This window comes from Frieseomelitta varia, unplaced genomic scaffold (genome assembly GCF_011392965.1).
Source record: "Frieseomelitta varia isolate USP_RPSP 00005682 unplaced genomic scaffold, Fvar_1.2 scaffold_933, whole genome shotgun sequence".
In the NCBI taxonomy this organism is placed as follows: domain Eukaryota; kingdom Metazoa; phylum Arthropoda; class Insecta; order Hymenoptera; family Apidae; genus Frieseomelitta; species Frieseomelitta varia.
Window position 1 is genome coordinate 500,048 of NW_025110738.1, and position 26,562 is coordinate 526,609.

General features: G+C 44.0%; 1 protein-coding gene across 1 annotated transcript; it reads right to left on the bottom strand.

The window, feature by feature from the left end:
* Window positions 1-1,145: 1,145 nt before the first annotated feature.
* LOC122537831 (neurotrimin-like) lies at window positions 1,146-25,763 on the bottom strand. Its single transcript, XM_043671432.1, has 5 exons — window positions 24,658-25,763; window positions 14,628-14,779; window positions 9,221-9,431; window positions 7,678-7,974; window positions 1,146-6,830 (listed from the first exon to the last, which is right to left on the bottom strand). The coding sequence occupies exons 1-5, from the start codon at window positions 24,725-24,727 to the stop codon at window positions 6,646-6,648; spliced, it is 915 nt and encodes a 304-aa protein (XP_043527367.1). The 5' UTR covers window positions 24,728-25,763; the 3' UTR covers window positions 1,146-6,645.
* Between the last annotated feature and the right edge of the window lie 799 nt (window positions 25,764-26,562).

Genomic DNA, 26,562 nt, shown 5'->3' on the forward strand with positions numbered 1-26,562 from the left:
TATTTCTTTTCCTTTCTTTCCATCGATTATGCTACCCATTTCTCTTTGCGATCGTTTACGTTTACGTTGCGATTGTACATTGCGTGTGATTTGAAATTGTCATCAGCTTCGTCGAACGTTCGAACCGGCAAACGGCACGCGTTAACGATTAATTAGACCCATTGCTACGTGTGATCTGTCGCGCATTGGAAACGTAACTATATCGTTATGGGAGGTTCCTCTGAAAACTGAACACGTTCGCGATAGATTGATTCTTCTCCTGCCGCGATCGAGACTCCTGATATTAAATCTTTCACTTCTCTTTTCCCCAGCAAACAGAAATCGTATCTATTGCCTTGCTTCGAGTTTGTTGAAACGTCTCTTCGTTGTATTTTCGACGAACGAAGAACCGCGGATATTAATACAGGGTCAGGAGACTCAATGGCTCCTATTTATTTGTCGTGCAACAAGGAAAGCGCGACGAGTCGTATATTAATATATCGTCGACAATGAGGGATTGATAAAATCTTCTCCGTCCCGAGGGTTTCGATCGACGACTGTATACCTTTTATTTATTTCTAACCCTCTACAGCTGAAATTATTTTCTACCTCAGACTATCTATATACAGAATAAAAAGATATGAAAGACTTGAACGCATCGGAATGTAAAGTAAATAAAATAACGAGAGTATACAGACATATAAAATGACAACGACAAGTATAAAAATATTTTTGTTCGGATAAAAAGAAATTCACGACACCAACACGGAGAAGTAAATATCAAATAAATGTTTATCAAGTAAACATCAAATAAACGATATCGAAATTTCTCAAGAATCTACGTACTTTGCGTTTCATTTTCAAAATTATTTACAAAACATCGTCGTAGACGAATATCACTGACAATAGCAATAAGCGGTAGAGGGTTAAAATCACAATAATCATTCACGCACACTCTTCACGGAATCAATAACCTATCCACTATTGCGGGGAATTAGCTCACACCGCGCCAGTAAACAATGTTCTTTCGACAAAATTTAACTCTTTAATTATGAAATCGTCTTACCGGCATCGATCCAGCTCCCACCATCGATCACGACTTTCATCGTATAACGCACTAACAACATTATTTTTATTCTGTTCTTTTCTTCTTCTCCCTTTTTTTCTTTTCTTTTACTTTAATAATCGAATCGGCAACCTCACTCGCGAAACTAACTCCCGCCTCGTTGATTCCGATTTGTCTTTAGAATCGCATCGCCATCTGTTACTCGTATTACCTACTATCGAAAAACTAACTTCGAGTATCTACGCGTAAGAGCACATCGACGAACTGTCAGGACGGTCAATCATCACACGAAAAAGGATCTTTCAATATTCGCGTACCGCGACTCTCGGGAACGGGTACGTATTTGTCGCTGAGGCGGACTTGATGTAGCATAATTCGCTACAAATAGCATCTGAAGGAAAAGGTTGTACGATTAAACTTGTACGATTCGATTCGTGGAAGCAAACATTGAATTAATCAACTGTACGTATCAATGGTTCTCGATCTCGGTACTTTCGTCTTCATTTCTGTTAAAAAAAAAAAAAAAATAACAAACTCACGTATTCACGTTTCAATTCAATATTTACACCAAGAAATTACAAGTCTTAACTTTAAATTATATTTTTATCACCAATGCAAATAATCGAATTAAAATTGAAATTGGCGTCGCTAGGATTGAAAGTCAACATCCGCCTCGCGAACCATCGACAAAAACCGAGAATACATAAGTACGTACATATTTACTCAAGCCTGCAAAGGCGGGCATCTTGAGAACAGAAAAATCCGCGACACTTAAGAGCTACTATAGACAATGGTACAAAAATTCAATGCTGCCTACGACGTTAGTATACCTTAAACGACGTTTTTATTTAAATCATCATCATCGTCATCATTATCATCGTCATTATTAGTATAATCATCACCAGCATCATCACTAGAATCTTAATCTTTCTCGTCTCCTCTTTGTTATCACCGTTATAATAAAGAGGCGACGAGGACGAGCGCGGAAATTACAACTTCCTTCTTCCACCTGGCGAGGGGAGGCCTTGGTTGTTGTAAGAAGAAAAAAAGGGTGCAGGAAGCGGGTATGCTTTAATTGTGGCCTCGAGGTGAGCCCTATCTTTAGCCCTTTCTTTTTATCTTTCGCCACGAGTGGCCTCGCGAGGCGCGGGAAGAAGAAAGGGAAGAAACAGTACAAGAAGGATTGTTCCCGGTCGTCCCTTTTTATCTTAAAGTGCGTCATTCGACCAACGCCTTACCAACGTCAGTCCAACGAACAACCCTTTTTTCACTCTTCGCGTGTGTATGCGTTTCTTTTTCTTCTACTTGCCCATTCACACTTTGTTTCTTTCTCTTTTTCTCTCTGTCTCCCGTTCTCTCTCACTTTCTCACTTTCATTTCCTCTCGTTTCTTTTTTTTTTGTTAGTTGCACATGTACTCCCTCTCTCTCTCTCTCTCTCTCTCTCTCTCTCTCTGTCTCTTTTTTTCTCTTTCTTTCAATTTCTCATTCGTTCTTCTCCACGCGTGTAATTTATCATGTACACACAGTCACCGATTGCCGCGAAAAGTTCACGTATACCGCATGTACGCCCGCACTTGATTATATTATGTCAGACAATATAATCCTTCATTTATATCCGTTAGTTCTTACGCTATGCGTTAATTAGTGTTACATCTAGTCGCGTGTGGCCGGCCCGTGCTATCCAGGAACGCCACTGCATCCAGTCGCGCTCCTTTTTGTTGTCTCGATGCACCGATATGCCAAGAAAAAAAGCATACGTCACGGTGCTTTACCCACTGTTCCTCTCCTATCTTTACACCCCCTGCCGCGTTTGGTTTCTGTTTTTTTTTTTTTTTTTGCATAGGTTTTCGCGCAACGAAGATTTCTCGGGAACGTCGCCGCAATAAATGAACTCGTGGAAATTTTACACAAATAATTTCGCGCGTCATCGATCGACTCAATGAACAAAAGTTGGCAACGATGTGATGACCGATCGATTACAAAATCTGTGAATTGAAGAGAATCGGACGAGAATCCTCGAACGCGAGTTTCTCTGGAGTTTCTTTCACAACCAGCTGTTGCCTTGAAACACAATCTCGAGCCGGTTAGCACGGGCGGCCAGACCCATTCGAATGCGTTTACGATCCGAAAAATTACACAGTAACGTTATTTATTTCTTTTTTTTTCTTGTTTGTTTCTTTAGTGTAACACGTACGGCATATCGTTAATTAACGTTATGTTATTTATATACTATATATTTACAATCACATGAATCGTAGATATTCTAACGTATCGTTCGTCTCGTTCGACTAATCTCCGTTCCAGCTTTTCAGTTCCATCTGCTCTCTTCAACCCTCATTTCCTTCCCTTCCCCCCTGCCCCCTCCTCCCATCCTCGCACAATCGCCGATTTTCTTTCACTTTCTTCACGGTTATCTATTGTTCATATAGTTACGCCCGATAGATTCTTTTGCATCTCTTCTCTTAACTTTAACTCCTATGCTTTACCTTCTCGCTATTTTCCCCGTGTTATTTGTTGCGCCGCTCTTTCCAAGTTCGAGCTGAAACTTGTTCAATATTTTAACACCGTATTGTGCAACGTATTCGCGCGCGTACACACATATACATATATATATCTATCTGTCCGTCTGTATATATATATATATTTATATATATATTTATATATAATATAAAAAACAGTATCTCCTAACGCTTGCGAGAAGAAAGCAAATTTACAGGACGCCTCCGGCGACCCAAAAAGCTGTCCGTCTGTATGTCTATACAGCCGAACATGCAGAATGAGAAAACGGTCTGGGTCAGAATCGATTATAGCGTCTCATCCATTGTTACTTCGAGTCGATTCCCACTTTTTTTTTTTTTTAACTTTCCATCATCGAACGATAGTGGTAGTTAGAATATGCAAATTACGCGATCTCTCGCGTCTTGCGGATAGTTTCATCGATCGGCGATGGGAACTTTACGAGCCAAACGTTCACAAAGAATTTGAAGGATTGGCGATAGAGGAGGGAGAAATCATTTTAATGTCTGAACGTCGCGTAGGAGTTTTAGCCTGTATAGTAATTACTGTTAATTTTATTTTACCTCGCGTGACCCATTCCGTTACGAAACTTGACACGCATGCACGGATATATAACATTTTTTTTTTTTATTGGCCTGTGTTTATACTCAATGCGCTTCAAGTACCAAAATTTGTCACCGTGGATCGTCTCGGAGCAATCGGTACGTTTTATTTATGCTCTCTCTTCTTATTCGAGTTTCTTCGGTGAAGATCGAGTGTTGAGTACCAAGTACAGAACTAATCTCGTTGAACGTATTTCGAAATAGAACACGTTTGAATAATACAGGCAGTGATATTTTTCGTCATACGAGTAGAATCGATAAATGCACAGATGAGACTTGCTTTCTCAGTCGTTTTGGAACGATTTTAGATTCGTGCAAAAATATTCAGGAACTGTAGAGAAAATGTAGCACGAAAAGGAAGTCGATTTTATTGCACGATGATAGATAAATGACTTCTCTGATGAAAACGATTTTAGCTCTCGAGTTTCTTCGATGTAATAAATTGACGTATAAAAGGTAAAAGTCACAAATGTAGTCTTCAAAATTAAACAATTCCTATTTTCCGTTTGATCTTCAGAAGAAACTTTTCAGCTTAACTTACACCGACCTAAGGTATGAACAAACAAGCGTAATTACATTTCAAAATTCTAACGCTGTACTTCTTTATTCCATTTATGACCTACGTGTCCATTGTCAACTTTAACCTATCGTATCTGAAGTTGCAATATTAAAGCTTCCAACATTCTAATTGATCATTCGATCCTCGTAGCTCAGTGAAAGGATTGAAAAAAAATAAAAAAAAAAAAACGAGGAAATTATTCGTTTGCACGTACCTCATGCTATCGGATGATTTCGACGGACCGTCTGCCGGAGACGATCGTCGAGATGCATCCATCTCTCGAGACGATCCCGAGATGGACGTAGTACACGGTCGAGTACAGACACATTTCGCTAATCGTCTCTCTAGTCGAATATAATTAATCACATCGCTTTCAAAAGTCTCATCGAACAAGTTTCAATTCTATCGAGCGGCGGCGGACGAAGTTCTGTTGGCATTCTCCGATCACCTTAGCACGCATTCTGTGTTATCTTCTTTTTTTTTTTTTTTTTTTCGTTACCGTCCTCTCCCGTTTCGATCCCCTCATCCCGTCGATTCTTCGATTCAATTCGATTTTTTTTCTTCTTCTTCCGGTAGAGTTACACTCGTTCGTCGTCGGGTTAATCTCTCGATGCGAAAGAAACTACGAAACCCTCCCAACGTCCCCACAGACAGAATCTCGCGATCGATCACGAAGACTTCGTTATTGTTTGGCTTCCCCGCGAGAATGACACGAAGATCGCGAAACACCACTGACAATGACGGATAATGAATGAAGTAGGGAGGGGAAACTCGTCTTGAACTTACGTCTTTAGTCGTTGCTTGTTTTTCGGCTACTGGGAGTTCGTACACGATCACTTCCCTCGCGACGAATCAGCGTCTTCGTTCAGGCAAATATGTACAATGATCTCTCGCACGATGTTTACCGATTGATTAATTAATTAGAATGATTGTTTCGAACGACGGACTTGCGTAACTTGAGGGTACAAAATGGTTCTATAATTCGCGCGTGTTTTTCAGATAGTTGGAAGATCGTGTGTGTTTATTATATAATTCCTATAAAAAATTCGTCTTCTGTGTGCCGCTTTTGAAGGAGAGGAAGGGTAATTCGCAAGCTTCGTGCCGTTCGTTTGATTTCCCCACCGCGGACCGAAGCGACCACTTTTCGATCGCGCGAAGAACACGCGTCGATTTCACGGGTACATCCCCCCCCCCCCACCCGAGATTAATTAACCCCTAATTGCTAACGGCCGGATCATACTATCTCGACACGCGAGTCACGCGTGTTCCTTTTTCACGCCTGCTCTCTTTACACACCATCGAGCTTCCCTTGTAAACACAAAAGTAAAATCGTCGTTGGGACGCCCGCGATCGACGATTGTCACGTTCACCGATGGCCTCGATCGCGTTCGATCACGACGTGATCACGACCGAGTCACGTTCGAAAAGCGGACTCGATCCTTCGTTGTGAAGAATTCCTTCCCTCGAAACGCAGGAGTTTTCGATGAACGATCACTGTTGCAGAGTGTAAGTCGTCTGACGAAAGGAAACCCTGACTAGTTACACGCGTACGACCATGAGACTCCATTATTTTGATCAGTTGTGTTTTGACCGAGAATTTTAAGAGCATTTTTCTTTGTTTTTCTTTTTTTTTTTCATTTTTGCACCTCTTGCGAAAGTAAAACGAATGCAGGCAGTGATTTGCCAAACCGACATGGCCTACGGCCACTAACTTTTTCCTCTTCGTCTTCTCGCGGTTCATCGTGTTCTTCCATCGACTTCTCTTCTCTCGTCGTTCATCGAGCCACCACGAAGTCTCCCCGAAGAAGCCTCCCACGTGCACGCTTTCCCTCGTCTCTTCTCGCTGGAACGTACCGCGAGGAGTCTCGTAGCAGGAGGTAATCGATCATCTCTCGATGTTGTCTTCATCGGTCGTTTCTGATTATCGTTCCGACGCGAAGTAAGATGGATTCTTCGAATAAAGGACCATGAGGATCAGAAGGACGAGGACGAACAGACGGCTGCCGTGGCTCGAGTACAGCGTCACGACGCCCGCCAGCCACCATAGCGTCGGACAGCCACCCGGTGCCGAGCTGATCCCTCTTTGAATCGCGGCAGGATGCTCGCCTGTATCAGAGAATCGATTTTTACATCATACGCTATATTTTATCACCACGGTAACGCGGCGTATTGAATGATTTTTCTTTTTCTATCTGCAGAGCGTGACCGTTTCCTCTGCCTACGCACACACACATATATATGTATGTATTATATATACATATACATATGTACGTGCATCTGCAATCGCGAAGAATTTCGAGAACTTTTTAAATAGACAGATCGATACCGCTCGTTTGCAGTTAAATGGTTGACCTTTTTTTTTTTTTTTTTTGAAAATTCGAAAGTTTTAATGAAGTTGAGAGTACGGAACTTTTAACGCAGCTCGAGAGTTCGGAATGGTATTGTATGCTTAGCAGAGTTTGTCCTTTTTTGGTATTTCTATTTTTAATTACAAAGCTACCGAGTAGTTTCGCATTTCTACGTAGCTGGGAAAGTGAATCGACGAATATTTGCAACGTGAAACTAATAAATAAAGATCAACGAATTGTTTTAAATCTCTCGCGTTAAATCCCGGGAATCTACGTTTTATTTCCGCTCGCGCTTCGATTCGAGACGTCAACGGAAGGATTGAACTCTGTTAAATTATTAGCGAACTAATTTCATCGAGTTAGCGAAGTACAGTTTCCATTTGTGTTTACTATTATATTTCGAGAACTCTTCCCAAACAGTCAGGTCGGCATTAAGTTTCCAAGTGAAACTTTCATCGGATTAATTCTATCGAATTAAGATCTAGCGTGTCGTATCCGTCCGTTTTCAAGCGACGGGAACAACAATTTTTCGTTTCGTATGCACTGCGAGCGTGCAATTATCACGAAAGTAATTTAAGTTACTGGAACGGAATGGAAATGCTTACCATTTAACACGTGAAGCTGCACGCTCGCGCTGTCCAAACTGCTCGGACTGCAGGTGTAATTGCCCGAGTCTTCCCGCTTCGCTTTGTGGATTATGAGGCTGCTAACCGTGTCGTGATCGATCCTCTTCGTCTGGATGTCGATTTTGTTCAGCTGGTAGTCGAGCACGCGGTCACCCTCGTGGTACCAGAAAACGTAGAAAGGACCCTCGAGGGACTGCTTGATCACGCATCGTATCGCCACCGTGCTTCCGGTCTTCACGTACATGTCGCGATCGCCTATGATCTCGATCTTTGGCACTGAAAAATTCGACCGTTATTTATTTATTTATTCCTCGCTTAATTGGTCTTGAGAAACATCGCTTTGCGCTAAATATTAACGAATATTTAAATCCTTGCAAAGATAAACCCCTGCCAAGGAGTTTTCGCAATCAAACGCAGAGTAGTGTTCGGTAGTATTCAACAACATTGAGATCTTTGATATGCAAATGCTATTGTGTTTGTTTGAAATACAGGGAGGAAAATGAAATTCAATTTGTAGAAGGTTTCTATGTTTTTTAATATTACACGATCGTATTCTTGCGTTCGAGAGGAAACCTTTTGCCAGAGGTATTATGGAGAGGTTGTAATTGCACATTCATGCCAAATTTAAATAATACATATGATACACACGATTTATAATGTTGTTATAATTTTTAATGATTAGACATATAAATTTGTGTAGTTACATAATGTTTGTAATACGAAAAAGAGTGAAAGTTTTTGACTGCAGAAATATTTCGTTCGAACAAAGCAACGTTTGTCTCAAATCCCTGGAAATATAATCATTTCTCCCATCGTATCAACGTAGTAACAACGAATACATTTGTTTTCGCGACGGGAAGCTTCACTTCTACTGATTATCGCGTATTATTATCGACGATCGAGTATCGCGAAGCATGGAACGCGTTAATTAGAAAAAAAAAAAAAAAAAAAAATACGGAGCGTACCATATCCCCGGCGCTTTAATCTCTCGTTCAAATCTCTTTCGTTTCAACGTATTCAAAGAGCATTTCTCCGTCACGTTCGATGAAAGTCGAAGCACGGCGATCGCCGGTGGGTCGCCGGTGGCCCACGCTGTCACGGAACGGTGTTCAATGTAACGCAAGAAGGTGATCGAACGACAAAGAAAATTAATTACTAAATACGCCGAGCAATTACCCGAGTGGACATTTTAGCGCCTCGCACGGTACGAGTTGCCGCGATGAGAGAGAGAATGTCTGTATTTTACGCTCGTATGATTTTTTATCACGTCGTTGAAACACGTTCCGCTCGCGAAGTGTTGCTACGCCGATCGATGACAGAGCTCTTCTCTGACGACGTAAAAATAACGACGCCAGCGCGACGGAATTGAGCGACGATGGTCAATGGTTAATTTCTAAATGTACCGTAAATGCAACCGATGATGTATCATTGAAGAAGAGATGTTACATCATCCAACGATATAGTATCTCGTTCGATATCGTATCGTTATTGACGTGAAAGAATCTTTATACTGCGATCTCACCGACGATGTTGAGCTTGATGATGTGACTCTTCTTCGGATCGGTCGAGATTTGGCACTCGTACTCGCCTTCGTCGCGTGCCTGCACGTACTTAACCTGCAGGGTCCAAGTGTCCGACGCGTCCACGAAAAGCGCCTGGAACCTTTCGTCCGGGATAAACATGGTTCTATCTACCGAGAGGATATGCGAATCCCTTCTTCTGATCCACGACACCTTTCGTATTTTGGGAACAAACAGATTTGTTTTAATAACACAGCATGGTTACATGGCAGCACAATTATTATCGCCATTATTGGTGTTACCGGGACAAGAATTTGGTAGGAATTTTAAATTTCGTGGCATTAATATTTTAACTTTGACACTAGAGCTACCAAAGTGGTCAAAATATGACGAAATATAATATTTTTAGAAATTTAAATTGTTTTTCGAAAAATATGTAAATAAAAGCTTGCAGTTGCAGTCTGTTATATTACAAAGCTTTTTCTATTTCTTTACTTTTTAATGTCTCTGATGGAAATTTTATGTTTCAACCACCGGTAGTTCTGGTGTTAATATCTTAACTGAAATTATTCTGCTTGTTTGGTTAGGAATCTTAATTCAAATCGTTCTAATCTAAATCTAGTTTAACTAAATTTCCCAACATTGACGCGGTGATTTGAACAAAGAATGTTGAACAAGACTCAATATCACAAGTACATGATATTAAAGATTTAACATTACTCAAGTATGAGGATTTGCCATAAATTGCACTTTCTTTTCTTTTTTTTTCTTTTTCATCCGAAATACGTGACCGAACTGAAGAAGCACGTCCTACTTATTTTAAAGATAAGCTAAAAATAGAATCGCGCAAGTATGAAACACGTTCAGAGGGAATAAATTTTTCCCACGAGACATTTAACCGGTTCAGTGAAAGACGATAATATTATACGAATTATTTCCTCTATCGACACACTGATTGTTTTCTCGTATCGACATTGTACGGTATCAACACACGTGCGACTATAAACTTGTCAAGTATTCTTACAAAACTCCGACACAGACGAAGAGTGTTTAAAACTTGTTTAGAACTCGGGCAGGAGGAGTTTTCTCGCGCCATGTCTCCATGGTCTTTTTCCATCGTTAAAGTGACTAGAACCAGTGGCTTGAAAGTTTGGTCACCTACTTCAGCATCGCCCTACGTATATTCCTACGGTTCGAAATGAGCCGGTATTCTCTTGCTTTTTTTCTCAAATATCAAGATGTAACATTCATATTGTCGATTAAACGTGACAGAACGTGATATGAGAGTTTGTCTCTTCGTAATCCTAATAATAAATGTTTAAAAAAATGTTGACACTTAATACTAAAACTACCAAGGACTGAAGCATAGAATTTTCATCGGAGATATTAAAGTGAACGAAATAGAAATGCAATAGAATGCACAAACTTTTATTCGTGTATTTTATTAAAAAATCATTTAAACCTCTAAAATTACACTATTTTGCATCTGTAATGTAATATTATAGAATATTTAAAAAAATTATGAATTAGTCATTTTGACCAATTCGATCTAGTTCTAGTATTAATATGAATCCGTCCGGTTGCTTTAACACGGGCGAAATCCTTCAAGGTTCTACGATCTCGCAATTTATACGTCGCCCAGCTCAACAATCTCTCATGCTACAGTGTATTACGCTTTAAAACTTTTTTTTTTATCGCACTTTTTACGATTTCTCCAGCTTGAAATGGCAGATTTTGTTCGTAAAACGCAAACAAAAGAAGAAAAAGAGAGGAAGGAAATGGCCATAACGAACTTACACAATATTACCCGGACTTCTTTTTACGGACGCCTTTGCGAATTACATCTATCAGGCTTGCACTTTGTGCATCCTAAACGCGTGTTTAAAGTAAACTCGTAAATTAACGCGAGTCTACAATACAAAAACAGCCTATTCTGAGAAACTACTTCGCAGAGACCGTGCGATTAATATTTATTAGCGACTTGAAGGGAAAAATCGAGGTGCAGGAAACAGCGGTGGTGATACGATTCCTTTCATCAATTTGCGCAGAGGGAGAGCAAGAGAGAAAGAGAGAGAGAACCGCTTCAATCCGACAGTTTTTGCCAGGCACGGTCGCATCGCGAGAATTATTAATTCCTTCTCCGATACGTAACTCTCGGCTCTATTGTTAGATTTTTGGTGCGCGGCCGTTTCTTCCACGCCGTGGCGGACAAAAAGCGAAATAAAGCAACAGACATGTTTCCAGTGACGAAGTGAAATTCAACCGTGTCTGGCTCCTGGAAAATTCGCGAGCTCCTCCCTGTGTGTGGCTTGAATACGGCACGGAGAAGCCCGGGCCGAGCGCCCGGCGGAAAAAGCGGTGGAATACGCGAGCCAGCCCGAGATGGAAAAAGAGCCCGGCACTGGCTCCACTCTCCGATCTTGCTCGATCAATCTTCCTTCCCGTGTCTACGGTTAATTTATCGTGCGTCGAACGTGGCGTTTGCGGACGTTTTCTTCTATCGCGTGGCGTCCGATTCATACAACGGTTTACAGGAAAGAAAACCGTATTAGGAGTGGAGATCGGATCGAGCGCCTCGCAAATACGTTCGGATCTTTAAAATGCCATCGAGCGGATCTCGCCTAACTTTGCACGTTCCCGTTCAGTTTTGACGCGATTTTGTACTCCGTGTCAATTTAGAAAAACATCGATATCTAACTGAAAGTATTCGAGTAACTTCTGGAAATGTCGAACCTTATTTTGTGATCTAATCTAATGTGACGTGTATAATCTTACGAATATTACGAGAACGTTTTCGAAACTTACAGATGTTCTAGGATTCGTTAACACTAGCGATTGTACACTTGTTGACATATTTTTATTCTCAAACGTGAAACTTAGAAGTTTCTTGAAGAAACTGAAGTGTTGATCTCGGATTCGCAAGTACGCTGAACTTGGAGCAGATTAAAAAATATATATCGATTCGCATCGTTTTGCCTCTGTGCGAAATCTACGAAGTTGGCGTAATCAACGAAGGTGGAGTAATTGCTGTTTCGTTCGACGCGAGGTTATGTTTCGGCGCGCGAGAAATTTGCAACCGGTATGGTCGACAGTAACCCGGTGAACCGTAATCTTTCGATCGATTCCTGAAGCGCAATCGTTATCCGGGAAATTCCAAACCGGACGGAATTCGTTTATCTCGGTGAACGGCGTTCGTTGAAACCCCGGAGAATCAACCACTCCCTATCTCCCTCCATCTTTCGCTCCATCCCCCCTTTTTCTCTGCGCTTTCTCTTTCTGGATCTCTCTGGCTCAATTACGATTGTCGTGCCATTAATTTCCATGGAGAAGGCAATAAATTAGTAAATCCCGCTTCCACGTTCGCGTTACGTTCCATCGATCGCTTCCGCGACTTTTCTGGAATTCCTTTCCGAAAGTTTCCACGGAACTCTTAACTTCGCCCGATTCCCCCGGATACGAAATGGATTTAATTGCACCGACATGGATCTCGAAATCCTTTCTTCGCGAAGTTCGTCGTTCATTCCGACGCGCGACCAATTCCACGAACGATTACGCTGTTTTATTCCCTTCGTTGCTAACGCCATGTACGGGGTGTTTCATCACGACGGATCAATTACAGCGGAATGAAATAAATGTGTTTTTCTATTTTTTTTTTTTTTTTTTTTTTTATTGAACGTACGTACGTTCGTTCGTTTATACTTTTAGTTCGATCTTAGATGTCTGTAAGCTTTCGACTGTCCTTTCAAAGAGAATTCAGATATGATACGATATCTCCCGATCTTTTCATACCTGGTGAAATTAAATTACGTCAGATTTCATACTTATACGAAACTGATTGAAACAGGCTCGTCATTACTAAGATTGGGTTTTGCAATAGTATATACCGCGTGTGCAAGTACAGAAGTTCCGAAAAGCGAAAGAGCACGATTTCAAATAACCGTAGAAATTATTTTATCTGCAGATCCGTGAAAACGACCGATGCAACACCGTGTACTCGCGCAAAGGGAGTAGCTAAAAAAGGACAAGCTCGAGCCATACGATATTCATCCAAAAAAAAAAAAAAAAAAAAAAAGAAAAGCAGAGAAAACAAATATTTCGCCTTTTGTCTGATTTACAGCTCGGATACATACCATGCATCGCCAACTCGAATTCCACTCGAACGAACGGAAGACGTGGAAACAAATGCAAAGTCACCGACGGCGCGACCGTGTTCCGTAAATTGTCCGACGAGAGTAATCGCTTTCAATCGTGTTTCCCGGCCAGCGAGGCGCAACGGTCAGCGTCGGAGAGCCAGTGGTAAGGGTTACGTTTAATTCCGCGCGCGATAAGAAGAACCGAAGAGGGGAGGATGGGAGAAATTTGTAGGGGCGGCGAGCCCGTCCTGTATGAGTTCGCGGGTTCTTAAGTACGCAATCGGATGATTATGCAAGGGTCGCGTGTCGTCAGACACTTAGTCCTGGCTCTTTCACCAGTACAAGTTCCGTTGTTGTACTACACCAACTGGGGGGGAGGATAAAACTTTGCTAACGAGTGTGATACGGGCCGCGTGCGAGAACTTTTTCACCACCCGCTCGCATCCTTTCTCTCTCTCTCTCTCTCTCTCTCTCTCTCTCTCTCTCCGAACTGCCCAAAAGAGAGAACCTTCAGCTTCAACTTTAAAGAATCAGCTGCCTGTCACCGGTAATCTGGGTTACTTCCATCGTTTCTCTTTTGTCTCTTTCTCCGCCTCCGCCTCTCGATCGTAAAATTCACGCGACTCGTATAATCCGTTCTAACGGCCGCGAACGCGAACAGATTAGACTTTTATAGTTTCGCATAAATCGCGGCGCGGATAGAGCGGAGGACCGTGTGCACCGTGATCGGCGGTTTATTGCCGGCGTTTCGATTATTGTAATAGCGGGAGCCGGGCCGAGGCGGACTATCGACGGAAACGGAGGGCACGATAACGCGACTTTTTGATGGAGGATCAGCGGCTTCGTGGAAAACCGACGCGGCTCGTCGACACGATCGCTATCGCTACGGCTCGCAGTCACCTCGCAGAAAACTGGGTATTCGCGTGCAAATAAATTCGCTTTATCTGCGGGTGGCGCGGCGAGCTGGTATCCGGTCGTGCTTTTTGCAAGGGACCGGCACGAGATAACGTTGGCTGGCCCGAAGTTTCCTCGGCTCGGTCGAAACGAGACGAAATTAAGGGATCTGTAATTGAAGAATTCACAGCCTCGACCAGAGGCGAGAACGTTCGTTTCGTTCAGTTTCAATCTTGTTCGGCGAACACTGCCGGTGATCTTAAGATCTGTATACAACATCCGCGAGTTGCAGGAAACGTCGGAAGTTTTAATTGGTAGCGTTTCTATCGCGGACATGTATATACCTAGGAAAAGGAGAACAGTTAGAGGGCGAAGGACTTACCGATTTATTACCAAGCTGTCGCACTTTGCACGGCAAGTAGGCATGACTTCCCAGCTGGGCCGTGATGTTCGTGGGTGTGTTTGAATCGAAGTACGGACCCGTGTAAATCCCGTCGAACCTCTTCACCAACGAATGGGATCTTGTGCTCACCCCTGCAAGTTTCCATCAAGATCATCAAACAATCGCGTACGTGCACGATTTAATTAAAAGTTCAAATACATAGAAAATGTTGAGGCGATTCCAGTTTAATAAATCATCGATGTTTCGATATTTTATTCAATGGAATCTTCAATCTTCAATCCTTTCAGAGTTGAAAATGTAAAGCATGTAACGAATTAAGAATACATTCATCTTTAAACATACAGCTTTCTATGTATCTGTTAGATACATGTTATTTTCTAGTATATATATAGTAAACTGATTATTTTAAATATCTCAGACTATTTATACGATTAAACGCTCAAAGACAATAAGATCGAGATTGATATCTTTATGATTATTGCATCTAGGATTTGAAATAATAAAATCTTAATGTAAAATCACACTAATTTATCGTCGCATAATATACACAAAGATGGTTCAGTCTAAAATCGCCGTGTTAAAAACGAAAATGTTTCTCGCGTCGTGCAATAATCATCGTGCTTTCATCCATCGACGATGTCACAACAGACAACACGCTGTTTCTCCTGCGTACGAACGCGAGACGTTTGTTTCGAATCTCCGTCAAAGTTTACTTTTAACCCAAATGAACTTGTTACGTCCAAAGAGAATACATTAACACGGCGGTTGAACCGCGAGAGCTTGTTATCTTGGACGAATTTACATTGTACGGGCAGTGGTAGCGTTTCCATGATGGAATAATAAAAGGATCATGGAATATACTGTATTTCGTATTCGTAGCGTCTATATACGATTACTCTCTCTCTCTCTCTCTCTCTACACCCGCATCTCCGCTCCTTTCACCCTTTGCCTTTCGAAATAAATCCTATCAGAGAGCTTCTACCGGGCCATCGTGTATCCAGGAAATGGATACTAATCCAGAGGATTTCGATCCTCTAGGTATCCAAAGTCGGATCAGCGCTCGCCTCGGATAGCAAGCCGGTGGGCTTCGTTCCAGCGACCTTGAGGAAGGCCTACTTCCGACCTAACGTCCCGCTACGTAATTGAAAAGAAAACGCCAACACGTTCACGCGTTCCACCGCGATACACCTCCAATATAACGTGTATTGGTTTCGTTTCTTTTCTATCGGACCGATCCTCCGGAAACGCGACCGGAAAATCAACGCGTCGCGTCGCCGGAAGTTACAAGCTACGAGACACCGAAGCGTCGAAGCTGCATGCGCTTGGAAAAATCCACGCGGCCTGGTACGTCTTTCCGCGAGGGATTGAACGGAGCCGGTCGATTTATCGCTCGGTCGGAAAGTCTTCGAAAGTCCGCGCGAGAACACGCGGCACGGGGAGCCCTTTGTCAAAAGGGACGAAGAAAAAGGAAGAGGAGGGAAAAAACTCGATAGAACATAAAGCTATCAGCTCGACGAAAGTTTCTCGCGCGTTCAACACCCGGGTCTGCTCGTTCCTAACGTCCCAGCTGAGGCTGGAAACGACTTTCCAGGATGTTACGCGCAAGAGAACAGGAGGGAACATTCGACATCCGTCCGAGAAGCTACGGTAACTACCAGTCGCCGTGAAATCGAAGTACGCGCGTATTATTACACGTGCGCATACGTGCACGTATTCATTATTGGCCGCAACTTGCGGTTTCACGGCTATTTATAACAGCATTCGTAACGAGAAAAACAATTGATCGACGCGGGGGCTCCGGGGGTACGGTTCTTTCATTTATTGGACGACCGCTCTATTGATTGAGTTATTCAGGTCATCAACAACTTTTTCTTCCCGGTCTGGCTGCTCGAAAATAGCTGCTATCGACGTATTACTTTCCGCGTTCTCTCGCTGCATTTTCGGTGCTTCGCTGACAAATCGCGCGGACCCGCATCTTTCTTCTTTCTTTTCTTCCTTTTTTTTCATTAATTACGAGACCGCCGGTTATTGTGTCCATTCCTTTGTGTCGCGTTTCTTCCACGGCATCTTTCGCGTCTGCCTTTGTGTCTCGCTTCTTCCACGGCGCGAAAGAACAAAGACGTTGTCGCAGGCTTATCGATCGGCCGATATGATATAACGCGGCGATATAATTGTTAAACAGCGTACCAGGCTATAGATCCGTACGCGTGTTTTGCCTGGCAGGAAGTAAGTGCCAGTCATTACCGCAGTACAAACAAAAACGTCCCGTGTCGGTGGCGAATGACGTCATTGCAGGGAAACGTGTTAAGGGAGTGTAAGGAGAACGCATTAACGATATTGCCGTATTATTCAACATATTTTAAGCGACGGAGAAACGAAAGAACGAGGCAAAGGAAACTGATATCCCGCGCGTTCGTACTTTCTCTTTACGTTGGCGCTTCGAACCCGAGCCGGAATGAGAATGTATTATGACAGCCGAGCGGGTAGATAAGGAAAGCCCACGATATATACCAGTTACACTAATTCCCGCGAATTACGTATAATATCTGAATAATATCACTTCGTTACCTCGGACATCTTGCAGTGATAAAACGCACGTTACTCGTTGCCGAGGACAAGGCAGAATTATTCCCGTGTTTCACGAAATGTGCGGAATGAGAACGTGTCGTGACAGGGGTGGAGGTTACGTGACGTGCGTGCCCGTTATACTAATCGTTACGAATTTTTACGTAACGTTTCGACGACGGTTGTTTCGGAAATTTTCCGCGCAGTACGCGCGAGTATTTAACTGAAAAGATCTCGAACTTTAGCTGCTGGTGGAAAATTTCCAGTTATTTCAGAGGATACCGGGGAGCATGTTAAATCGTCAGATGTTCATGTAAATTCGCATTTTTTTCGCGAACGTTGTTAAAAAGGTCTAATCCAAATAGAAATTGCTAAACAAGCGAATTACCGTAACAAAGAGTGTCGCTTCTTTCTATCTTTTAATCCGTGAAATTCTGAACATTATCAATTACCAATTCTACATGTTATACAGATATATCACTTTTCTCTCTCTCTCTCTTTCTCTCATCCCATCGACAGAAATATACAAAAGAAGATTTAGTAGAACGAGAAACAAAACAGGATTAACAAAAGGCGGATGAATTATAGAAAGTCGCGGGACGTTCGATCGATGGTCCGAGGAGGGGGGCCGCGTTGGTATCGCGCAGAACCGAGCGTCGTCGTCGGCAAAAATCGAACGTCCGCATTGGCAAATAACATCCGGCCAGATAAATCCACACCCTTTCAATAACGCCGGCATTCATAACATTTAGAGTGCACGGATTATTGCATTATTGGCGTCGCTTGATCGGAGGGTAAACGTTCGAGTGGCGGCCGAGTGTGTCAAGCTCGGGGTTTCGTCGTAGCCGCGCGCCGCGTTCAAGCTTTTGCCAGTTACGGTTCCCGTACGCGTGTGCACATGTGTCAAAAGGTATCTGTGAATATCCGCAATTGTCCGGCGCAATTCTGTAGCCGGTGGTATTATACCGGCGTTTCAACGTTGGCCGCGGATACTTTAGTTGCTCGTTGGTCTACGTCCCGTCGCGGAAGCGAGCAACGTTTCGTCGTCTAGTGCGCATCCGGTTTTCAACAGCCAGGCAAAATGCACCGATATGGGCGCCGATTACGTCGTCGACAAAATAACTCCTATTTTCGTACGTGACTTTAAAACACACGGAAGCTATCGTTCCTTTCCATAATGGCTCCGCGTACACATCAGCGACGAGAGGATTAAACGACGCGACGCGTTTAGCTCTATCTCTCGTCGTTTTCGGAACGTTACGAACGAGCCTGCAACGAGTCAAATAGCCAAGTGCTCGGGGGATGAAGTTTCATCGAACACTCGAGGGAATGGGAAGCTCGAAGGAACGTCGCAGGGACCTTGAGGGACAAAAATATCCTCGTCGACCTCGTGTACGATCGCTTCTTCGAGTTTTAAAACAAACTGGCGAAGATGGGATTTCCTGTGTCTTCAGAGGTTTCCCAGTGCTTCTGTCCTTTTTATGTGCGATTTTCACGAAAGCGTTGCATTGAAGAAAATGTACAGAATTAGAGCAGTATACGTAGTAGTGGAGAACGATGAGAAAGTTCTAGCATCTCACTTTTGTCCTTCCATTTTTATTTCATCTTTTATTCATTGAAATTAAGAATTCAGTTGGTGTTTAAAAATTAAATTAATTTACAGTTGGTATTAACCGGAAAAAGATCGAGTGTATTTTTAGAAAAGCGAGGATCAATTTATTTGGAAATTTATTTCCTCTGGGGCGCCGTCAATCTTGAAGGCACGACAACGAAATTTAGAAAGCGTGTATGGAAACGAATATAGAATCCAATTGGGCATCCAATATATCTTCACTTCAACACAAAGGAAAAAATAGAAATAGTCGTTGTCAAGTTGAGAAAATTCATCTACAACTAAAAAAATGCATTACATGAAAATCGAAAGAGAAGTTGTGAGAATTTTGACGACATGTGTTGCGAATATTTGTGAAAATCCCGGAGAAACGGGTGAGACTCCTTCACATAGTATATATATATATATAACGTGCTTATAAAGCCAGCTAACGTGTTTATGAGAAATCGCGCCGTAAGAGAGAATTTGCATGTCGCGTGAACTCGACGATCGATCAACGAAACGATCCTGCCCCCGATGGTATCCTGCTAATTCCTACGAGCCGATATCCTTTTAACTGCATCTCGGCCAATCGTTCCACGCTCGATGAATCGATTTGCCAACGCGTTTCCGTTCAGACGGCGCGAATTGGATTGGCAATCAGCGCGCGCCGGCCTGGTGTATCGCGTGCACCGGGGACGCGCACCACCGATCCGGAACCCGACCATCCCTCCCAGAACATTCGATCCTTCGGACAAAAGAATCCTTCGAGAGATGTGAAATTTCGTCGGGCTTCGAACTGTACACGGCTGCGAAATGAGCGTAAATAGACGTGTAAATAGAAGACCCCAGATTCTTTCCTTTTTCTTTTCTGTTTTTCTTTCGCGGAGGGGTAGTTCTCCGAAACCTGGAGTTGAATTATTTCGACGTGCTCGGCGATTATCGTTCCCGGCATTCCTGGAAATCATGTTTCACGCGGGGATTACAGAGAAAGAACAAAGGTGGAGGAGAAAGAGATGGGGAGGGAGGTGGCAAAGGGAAAGAGGCAGGAGAGAAAGAGGAACAAAGCGGCCGATTGTGCGGTCGGTGCAACGCGTCGCTTATGACCGTTCGTAAATTTCAGAGGGAATGAATCATTCACCGCGGCAAACAGAAGGGGGTTGAAGTTGTTACAGCGATAGAGCTGTGCGCCACGTTGAATCGCTAACGCGAATTTCACGTACGTATGTACGAACGTATGCATATACGTCGGCGGGTGTAATTATATTCTTAGCTTTGTTACAATTACGCGAGCGCGTAACTACCGGCGTAGTACTGCGCGTAGTCATTTCTTTGAAACAGCGCCACAATTACGAGAGAGAGAGAGAGAGAGAGATTTTTGGACTGAATATTCTGAAAGGAGTTTGATAACTAGTTGTTTTCGCAAAATTAACAAAATAACATAATATTATATTCTTATCTGGTATAGACAGGAACGAAAAGAAGGAAGGTAGAAATGTAGGAAGAAAAAAACTTTAGTGTAGTCACAAAAGAGACTTTTGAACTGAGCATTCGTCAAATAGAGATTAACAGCCGTTGATTTCAAGACAAAATAAATGCAGCCGCGAGACAGCGACACGAGGGGAAACGATTAATAATAATAATATTTGCGGTAGTACGCTATCATCCGATCGTTTTGTTGGAGATTCTTGATACTTGAGAGCGGAGATTAACAGTACATACGTGTGTTTTAATCCACAGTCGAAACTATTAAGCGTTTTGAATCCATAAATTATGCTGTTTCAGAAAATAAATGGTCGCAACGATATCGCAGCGGGGTTTTCGAATAAACCCGCGAGATTCTGAAAATTCATCGGCACTATGTCAACATAGAGAGGTCCGCATATCCCATAAATTTCCTTGAGTAATGTCAAATCTAGATTGCCCCGACGTGAACGATGGTTATCCGTTGCGAAAATTTAAACCCGTGGCGTTTCGAAACTCTCTCTCTCTCTCTCTCTCTCTCTCTCTCTCTCTCTCGCGAGCGCGGCGAAATTACACGCGCATATTATGTTGTCTCGCCGTAATTACAATCGAATGAAATTACGATTAAAACCGATGTGTAATTAAAACGTGTTCATGGTTGCCCCGCGTGTCAGTTTCGCTGATTAATGTTAACGCGCTTATCGTGCGTTTGAACGCAAAGAGAATGATGCATCGATAGATTATTAACTCACGGCAATTATCTATCAATACTAAACAGGTTCTGGTAGCACGTTGCACGAATCGAGCGTAATCGTCCGTGAAGGTAAACGCAAAAAGCTGAAAAAGTAAAGAGAAAGGGCGAGGCAAGAGGCGGATCTGTAGCGAAGCGATGGGTGAAAGTGGTGATAAATTTCTTGGAAACAGAAATACATTCTGCGATAGATACATATTTCCCAGGAGACGGTGGAGCACGGTCGATGCGGGAAATCAAGCATCGACGGACAGGGACGCGTTCTCTTCTCTCTGCTCGGTTTATTAGAGCTACAAGTAGCTCGGTGTAATTTTACGACGTCATCGGACGCTAAACTCAGACATAAATCTGGATTCTCGGCTCGCCCCCGAAGATCGTTCGTCCCTACCCCTGGCCAACGCGGCTAACTCGATTTTCTGTCTTACTAGTTCATCAAACATTTACGTTCGACTACTTCCATCGCGCATTTTCCATCGCCGCACCACCAGTGCGGTGATTATCGTTCGATTGTCGCTTAATCCGTGGATACTAAGCGAGTAATCATTTATGTTGCCAGCCACGACGGTGTTTGGTTTCGTTTCATTTAATCGACGACCGTCAGCCTTCGTGGAAATTTTAGAGAAAAATTCGCAAAGTTTAACACTTTCCTGGTTGTGTGTAAGAAATGTTACGTAGATAATTGTACAATTATCGTATATACTAATTGAACTATTGTAATTTTATTAACGCACTATAACTATATAATCGAACAATTGATCGGTACAATTGATATCAGATTTTCGTTCGAACTACTTAAAAGATACGTTCTTGTCAAAATTGATATTAATTTTTTGTTTGAGCAGAAACACGAATGTTCACGAATGTATGTAAATCTGATGTAAATCTACTTTATTTTAATCGTCATTTAAATCATGAATAGTGATATATACGTAGAACAGTTTGATACAGTTGTTGCTAGTGTCGACAAATATTTTCATTTGTTTATTTATATTTATTTATATTTTAGATATTTTCGAACAACCAACGTTAGTACGTACGCGCACATATGCCCGCCGTGAATGTGCTGAAATTGAGTTGCGAGTCTCTGCTCAGAGAACAATAGAAACGATAACGAATATTCTTTTCGTGGATGGTTCTCTCGCCAGTGATCAATCACCGGTACAGAGTACGAAGCGCGTTAATTCATAAACCCCGGTTAGTTGCGTGTCGTTTGATAAAAATCCGTTTGAACAGGTCCCGTGTAACGTATTAACGGAACACAGCGGGTTCATGAATAATGGAACCGAGACATCGTGTAAGATCCTAACCCCGATACAGGTTAGACGAGCAGACACATCCGAGAATGCGATTTCCTGCGAGCGTCGGCGGTTGAAACAGCGAAATCCAACGTTTCGGGCGTAGCTAACGTCGGGTTGGTTAATCATCGCGGGGTGTAATCAGCGGCTGTGTGCCGCGATTATGTCACGGATGGAAAGTGCACAATGCATTCTGCCGAACGTAGAAATTGTTTTCGTGTTGCGGATTCGGAATACGGCCGGGCGCGTTGTTGCTGTTGAAACCAATTAAGAGTGTGTTCTACCGGATAGAAAGCGACGCTGCCGGCCAGAATACGGTAAATTGTTTAACAAAATTACCGTCTGCACGTTAGTTGCGTTAATGGCATCGATTTGTGCCCCGTTCGGAAGTTCTACGAGTGTCGTTTAGTTCGCGGTTTGGCAGCCTTTCGCGTGTATTTCAAGCGGAGGCCCTCTCTCTCTCTCTCTCTCTCTCTCTCTCTCTCTTATACCGCCAGGGTTCGTTCGATAACAGCCGCGTCGAAAGCGACGAATGGAACGTATTTATAAAGCGGCCGACACGGATAATGAACGACCTGATCGACAACAACTTGATGCCCACTTTGCATACTGAAATGTTTCCTCGCTACTTGCATCGTCGATCGATGATAAGAAGGAAAAAAAAAAACCGCCGTCGGATACAGGCGTGCTCGATAAATCCTTTCTATCGAGTTACTTCCTCTTCTTCCTTCCTCTCTCTTTCTTTTTTTCTCCACCGCGAGACACGCGAGTCCCGAAAAAAGTCCTCCAACGTAAAGGGAAAATTATTCGTCGAACAAAGACGAGGGTGCTGCTGTCAGTTTCTCCCTTGTCATCAGGGGGGATAAACGAAAGTTGGATCTTGGAAGATCATTAAGATAAAACATGCCGAGGGTAGCAGCGATCCGCGAGTTAATGGATTATCCATCGAATCAGCGACAAAAAAAAAAAAAAAAAAAAAAAAAANGCGACAAAAAAAAAAAAAAAAAAAAAAGAAAAAAAAGAACAAACCAACGCACGAAGGGATGAAATAATTAACGCGGTTATGACGCAGCTAACAAGGATTTTCACAAGGGTTACATAAGCCTCGAGATCGACGCTTCGCTGCTGCGAAGATGCGGGTAATTGCACAGATATCGCGGCGTGACCTGTTTAACAGACGAAGCATCGGCTATATTCTTCTTTCGATACCGGTGTTGCACGATAAACGGGGCGCAGTAAACTCGAATGGCGTTTAAGCCGATATAATTAAGTTTTAAGACATCGCTCTCCGTCGTCAAGAAGGCTATCAAGCGGAAACTGAGAAACACAGATGTCTACGGAAACACGCGATCGACTACCGACGATCATTGGTTGTCTACGCGTTGCATGTACTTTGATTCGACAGACGAGTGTCGTCGGATGTCTTCTCGGTGGTGGAAAGAATACATGGGGGGGAAAAAAAAGAGCCAACGCGGTATCGTCGCAATGCAACCGCGCGAGAGATGAAATCGATAGACACGTCCCTGAACGACGTCAGTGCGAAGACGAGGGAACACGCTACCCTTCTGCCTTTACCTCGTCCCCTACTCCCCGATGACGGAATCATCGAGACACGACACGGTGACCCGACAAGGATGGCGAAAAAGAGAGGAAAAAACCGGAGCGATCCGAGGGACAAAGAGAAGAATAGGGAAAATACAATGCTATCGCTAGCGACAAACAAGGGTGGCGCTAGATACAGCCCTGGACCGGGTCCGGAAGCAGCCCCCTCCCTCCTCCTGCCTACGAGAGTCCTCCTTTTTCCCTCCGCTCTCGCGTTCTCTCGATCCTCGTTCGCGTTCATCGATCGCGAATACACACGATCAGCTGCCGAATTCTTTCGCGTCGGAGCCGCGGCTTCGCCGCTGGGATTTGTCGTGCACGCGTGCTAATTCACGTACGCACAGTTACACCTCAAAATCTGATCGATCCATCCGCAGTATAAGTCTCCGGTACAGCCCCGCCTGCCCCCTTTCCACCCTTTACGCCATGCGACCCCCTGTATCATCTTGGAAAGACGTGTGTGTCCAGTGAGTTAAGCGCGACTTGACGCAACCCACTGTACGCGAGTTTCGCGACTACCAAAAACCTTGCTGGCCCTTGCCAATCACCTTCTCGCGATTAACCAGATGTCGACGCGTGTACACACACTTTCCCGCGGGAATCTTGAAAGATCGATGCACGATCCGCGAGAGGTTGAATCCTCTCTTGACAGGATTGGGAGACAGACAGAAAGAGAGAGAGAGAGAGAAAGAGAGAGAGAGAACCGACGAACATATGTCACGCGGGTGAAACTGATCTTACCGGTAATGCCTAGGAGAATCCAGCACACGAGGCACAGGACGTAGTAGTTCACGTAAGAGGATCTCCTCATGATGACGAAGACAGTGACGACGACGACGACGACGACGACGACGACGACGAGAACGACGACGCAGTTGCCTTCGACGGGTCCACTGACATCTCAAAACAACCAGCACACCAAAAGCCAGAGGTGCACCCTCTCACACCTAACCCTCCGTCATCACTCTGTTCATCCTCCTTGACTCGATGCTACCAGACCTCGTGCATAGTATACCTTTACCACCCTCGGTTTCTTTTTCTTTCGTTTTCCTTTTGCTCGTCGCGCACAATGATCCTCGTACCGATACACAACCGTGGTATCGGTGTCGCACTGATCACATATTATCTTCGAATTAGTCGTCGATTAGGCACGCCGATCCTCGTACGATCCTGTACCTCTCTCTCATACACCGTTTTGTAGTGTTTGCCCGAGACGTCGTTTACGTTTTGGCAAACGCGCGCGCGTGTATACGTGTGTGTGCGTGTGTGTGTATGTGTGTGTGTGTGTGTGTGTGCTTGCGTACGTGCGTGCGTGCGTGCGTGTGTGTGTGTGTATGTACGTGTGTGTGTGTGTATGTGTTCCACAAAGGGTGCAGCAGCACACGTTTTCTCTCGACAGCGGACAATCGAAACGCGACGTGGTATACGCGAGACGGTCCACCACTGGGGCTTATACGTGGTCGCGTGATATGGCCCCTTTTCCGACCGATCCTTCAAACACGACCGAGTTTTGCGTACGGGTCGTCTGCGGTTCGTCGTCCCGGGCGAAGCTCTGAAACCGCCGGGCCTCCAGTGGCACTGCCCGCGCCCGCCCGGGGATTCCGCGCAGGCGTGCTCTTTCTCCTCTACTCTGCCGATCAGTCAGCCTCCTCCTTCCTCCAGGCCTCCTACTCTCGTCCCATCCTCCTTCCTTCTTACTCCTTTCTCCTTCTCGGTCTTCTTCTTCTCTGATTACTACTACCACCGTTACTACCACCACCAACGTCGTCGACGACCGTCGTCCTCCTCCTCGTCGTTCTCGTGTCGTCGTCACCACTGCCACCGACACTGCTACTGCTGCTGCTGCCGCTGCTCACGGTATTACCACTACCGACTAACGCGGCTACTGCTACTGCTACTGCTACTGCTACTACTGCTGCTGCTGCTGCTTCTGCTTCTGCTTCTGCTTCTGCTGCTGTTACTGCTACTGCCGTAGTCTCGGTCGTCTTTCACGCTTCTTCCTCTTTCCAACCACCACGACCGTCTTTCGTCCATCCTCTGAACAAATTTTACGCTTCTCACACTATGTTAACCCCCCGTATTCCCCCTCGTCTCGGCCCGGCCGATCGGGGGATACCCGACTTGAAAATAGCAGGCTCCCAAGAAGTTTTTGTTGGTTTTCTTCCTCGCAGAGGCTCGGAGAGGATTTGTAAATTTGCGGTTCGTCGATTGACCAGCCAGCGGTTGGTTTCGTTAACCGGCCCGACTTCGAGCTTTAAACGAATTCTGGCCGATTGGAAGCGACGCGGCAACCTTCTCTCTCTCTCTTTTTCTCTCTCTCTCTCTGCTGTCAGAGTCTTTTTAATCAACTTTCGCTTTGGCCCGGCCGGTCTCCTCTTCGGTGTGTTTACGAATCTTAATTTAGCCGGCTGATTACTGTTCCTCGTCGCTTTTAATACCGCCGCTGTTTCCACGTTGCCTCCTCCGTCCGTTCCTTTCTAACGCGGCTTCAGTCTGCCGCGGAAAAAGTTCCTCTTCCGCTTCTTTCGCGTCGTTTTATTCTCCCGCCGAGTTCTCGTCTCCGCTCCGTGTCGTCTTTAGCAGACGGAGAGAGCTAGGACCGGAGAGAGAGAGAGAGAGAGAGAGAGAGAGAGAGAGAGAACGGGA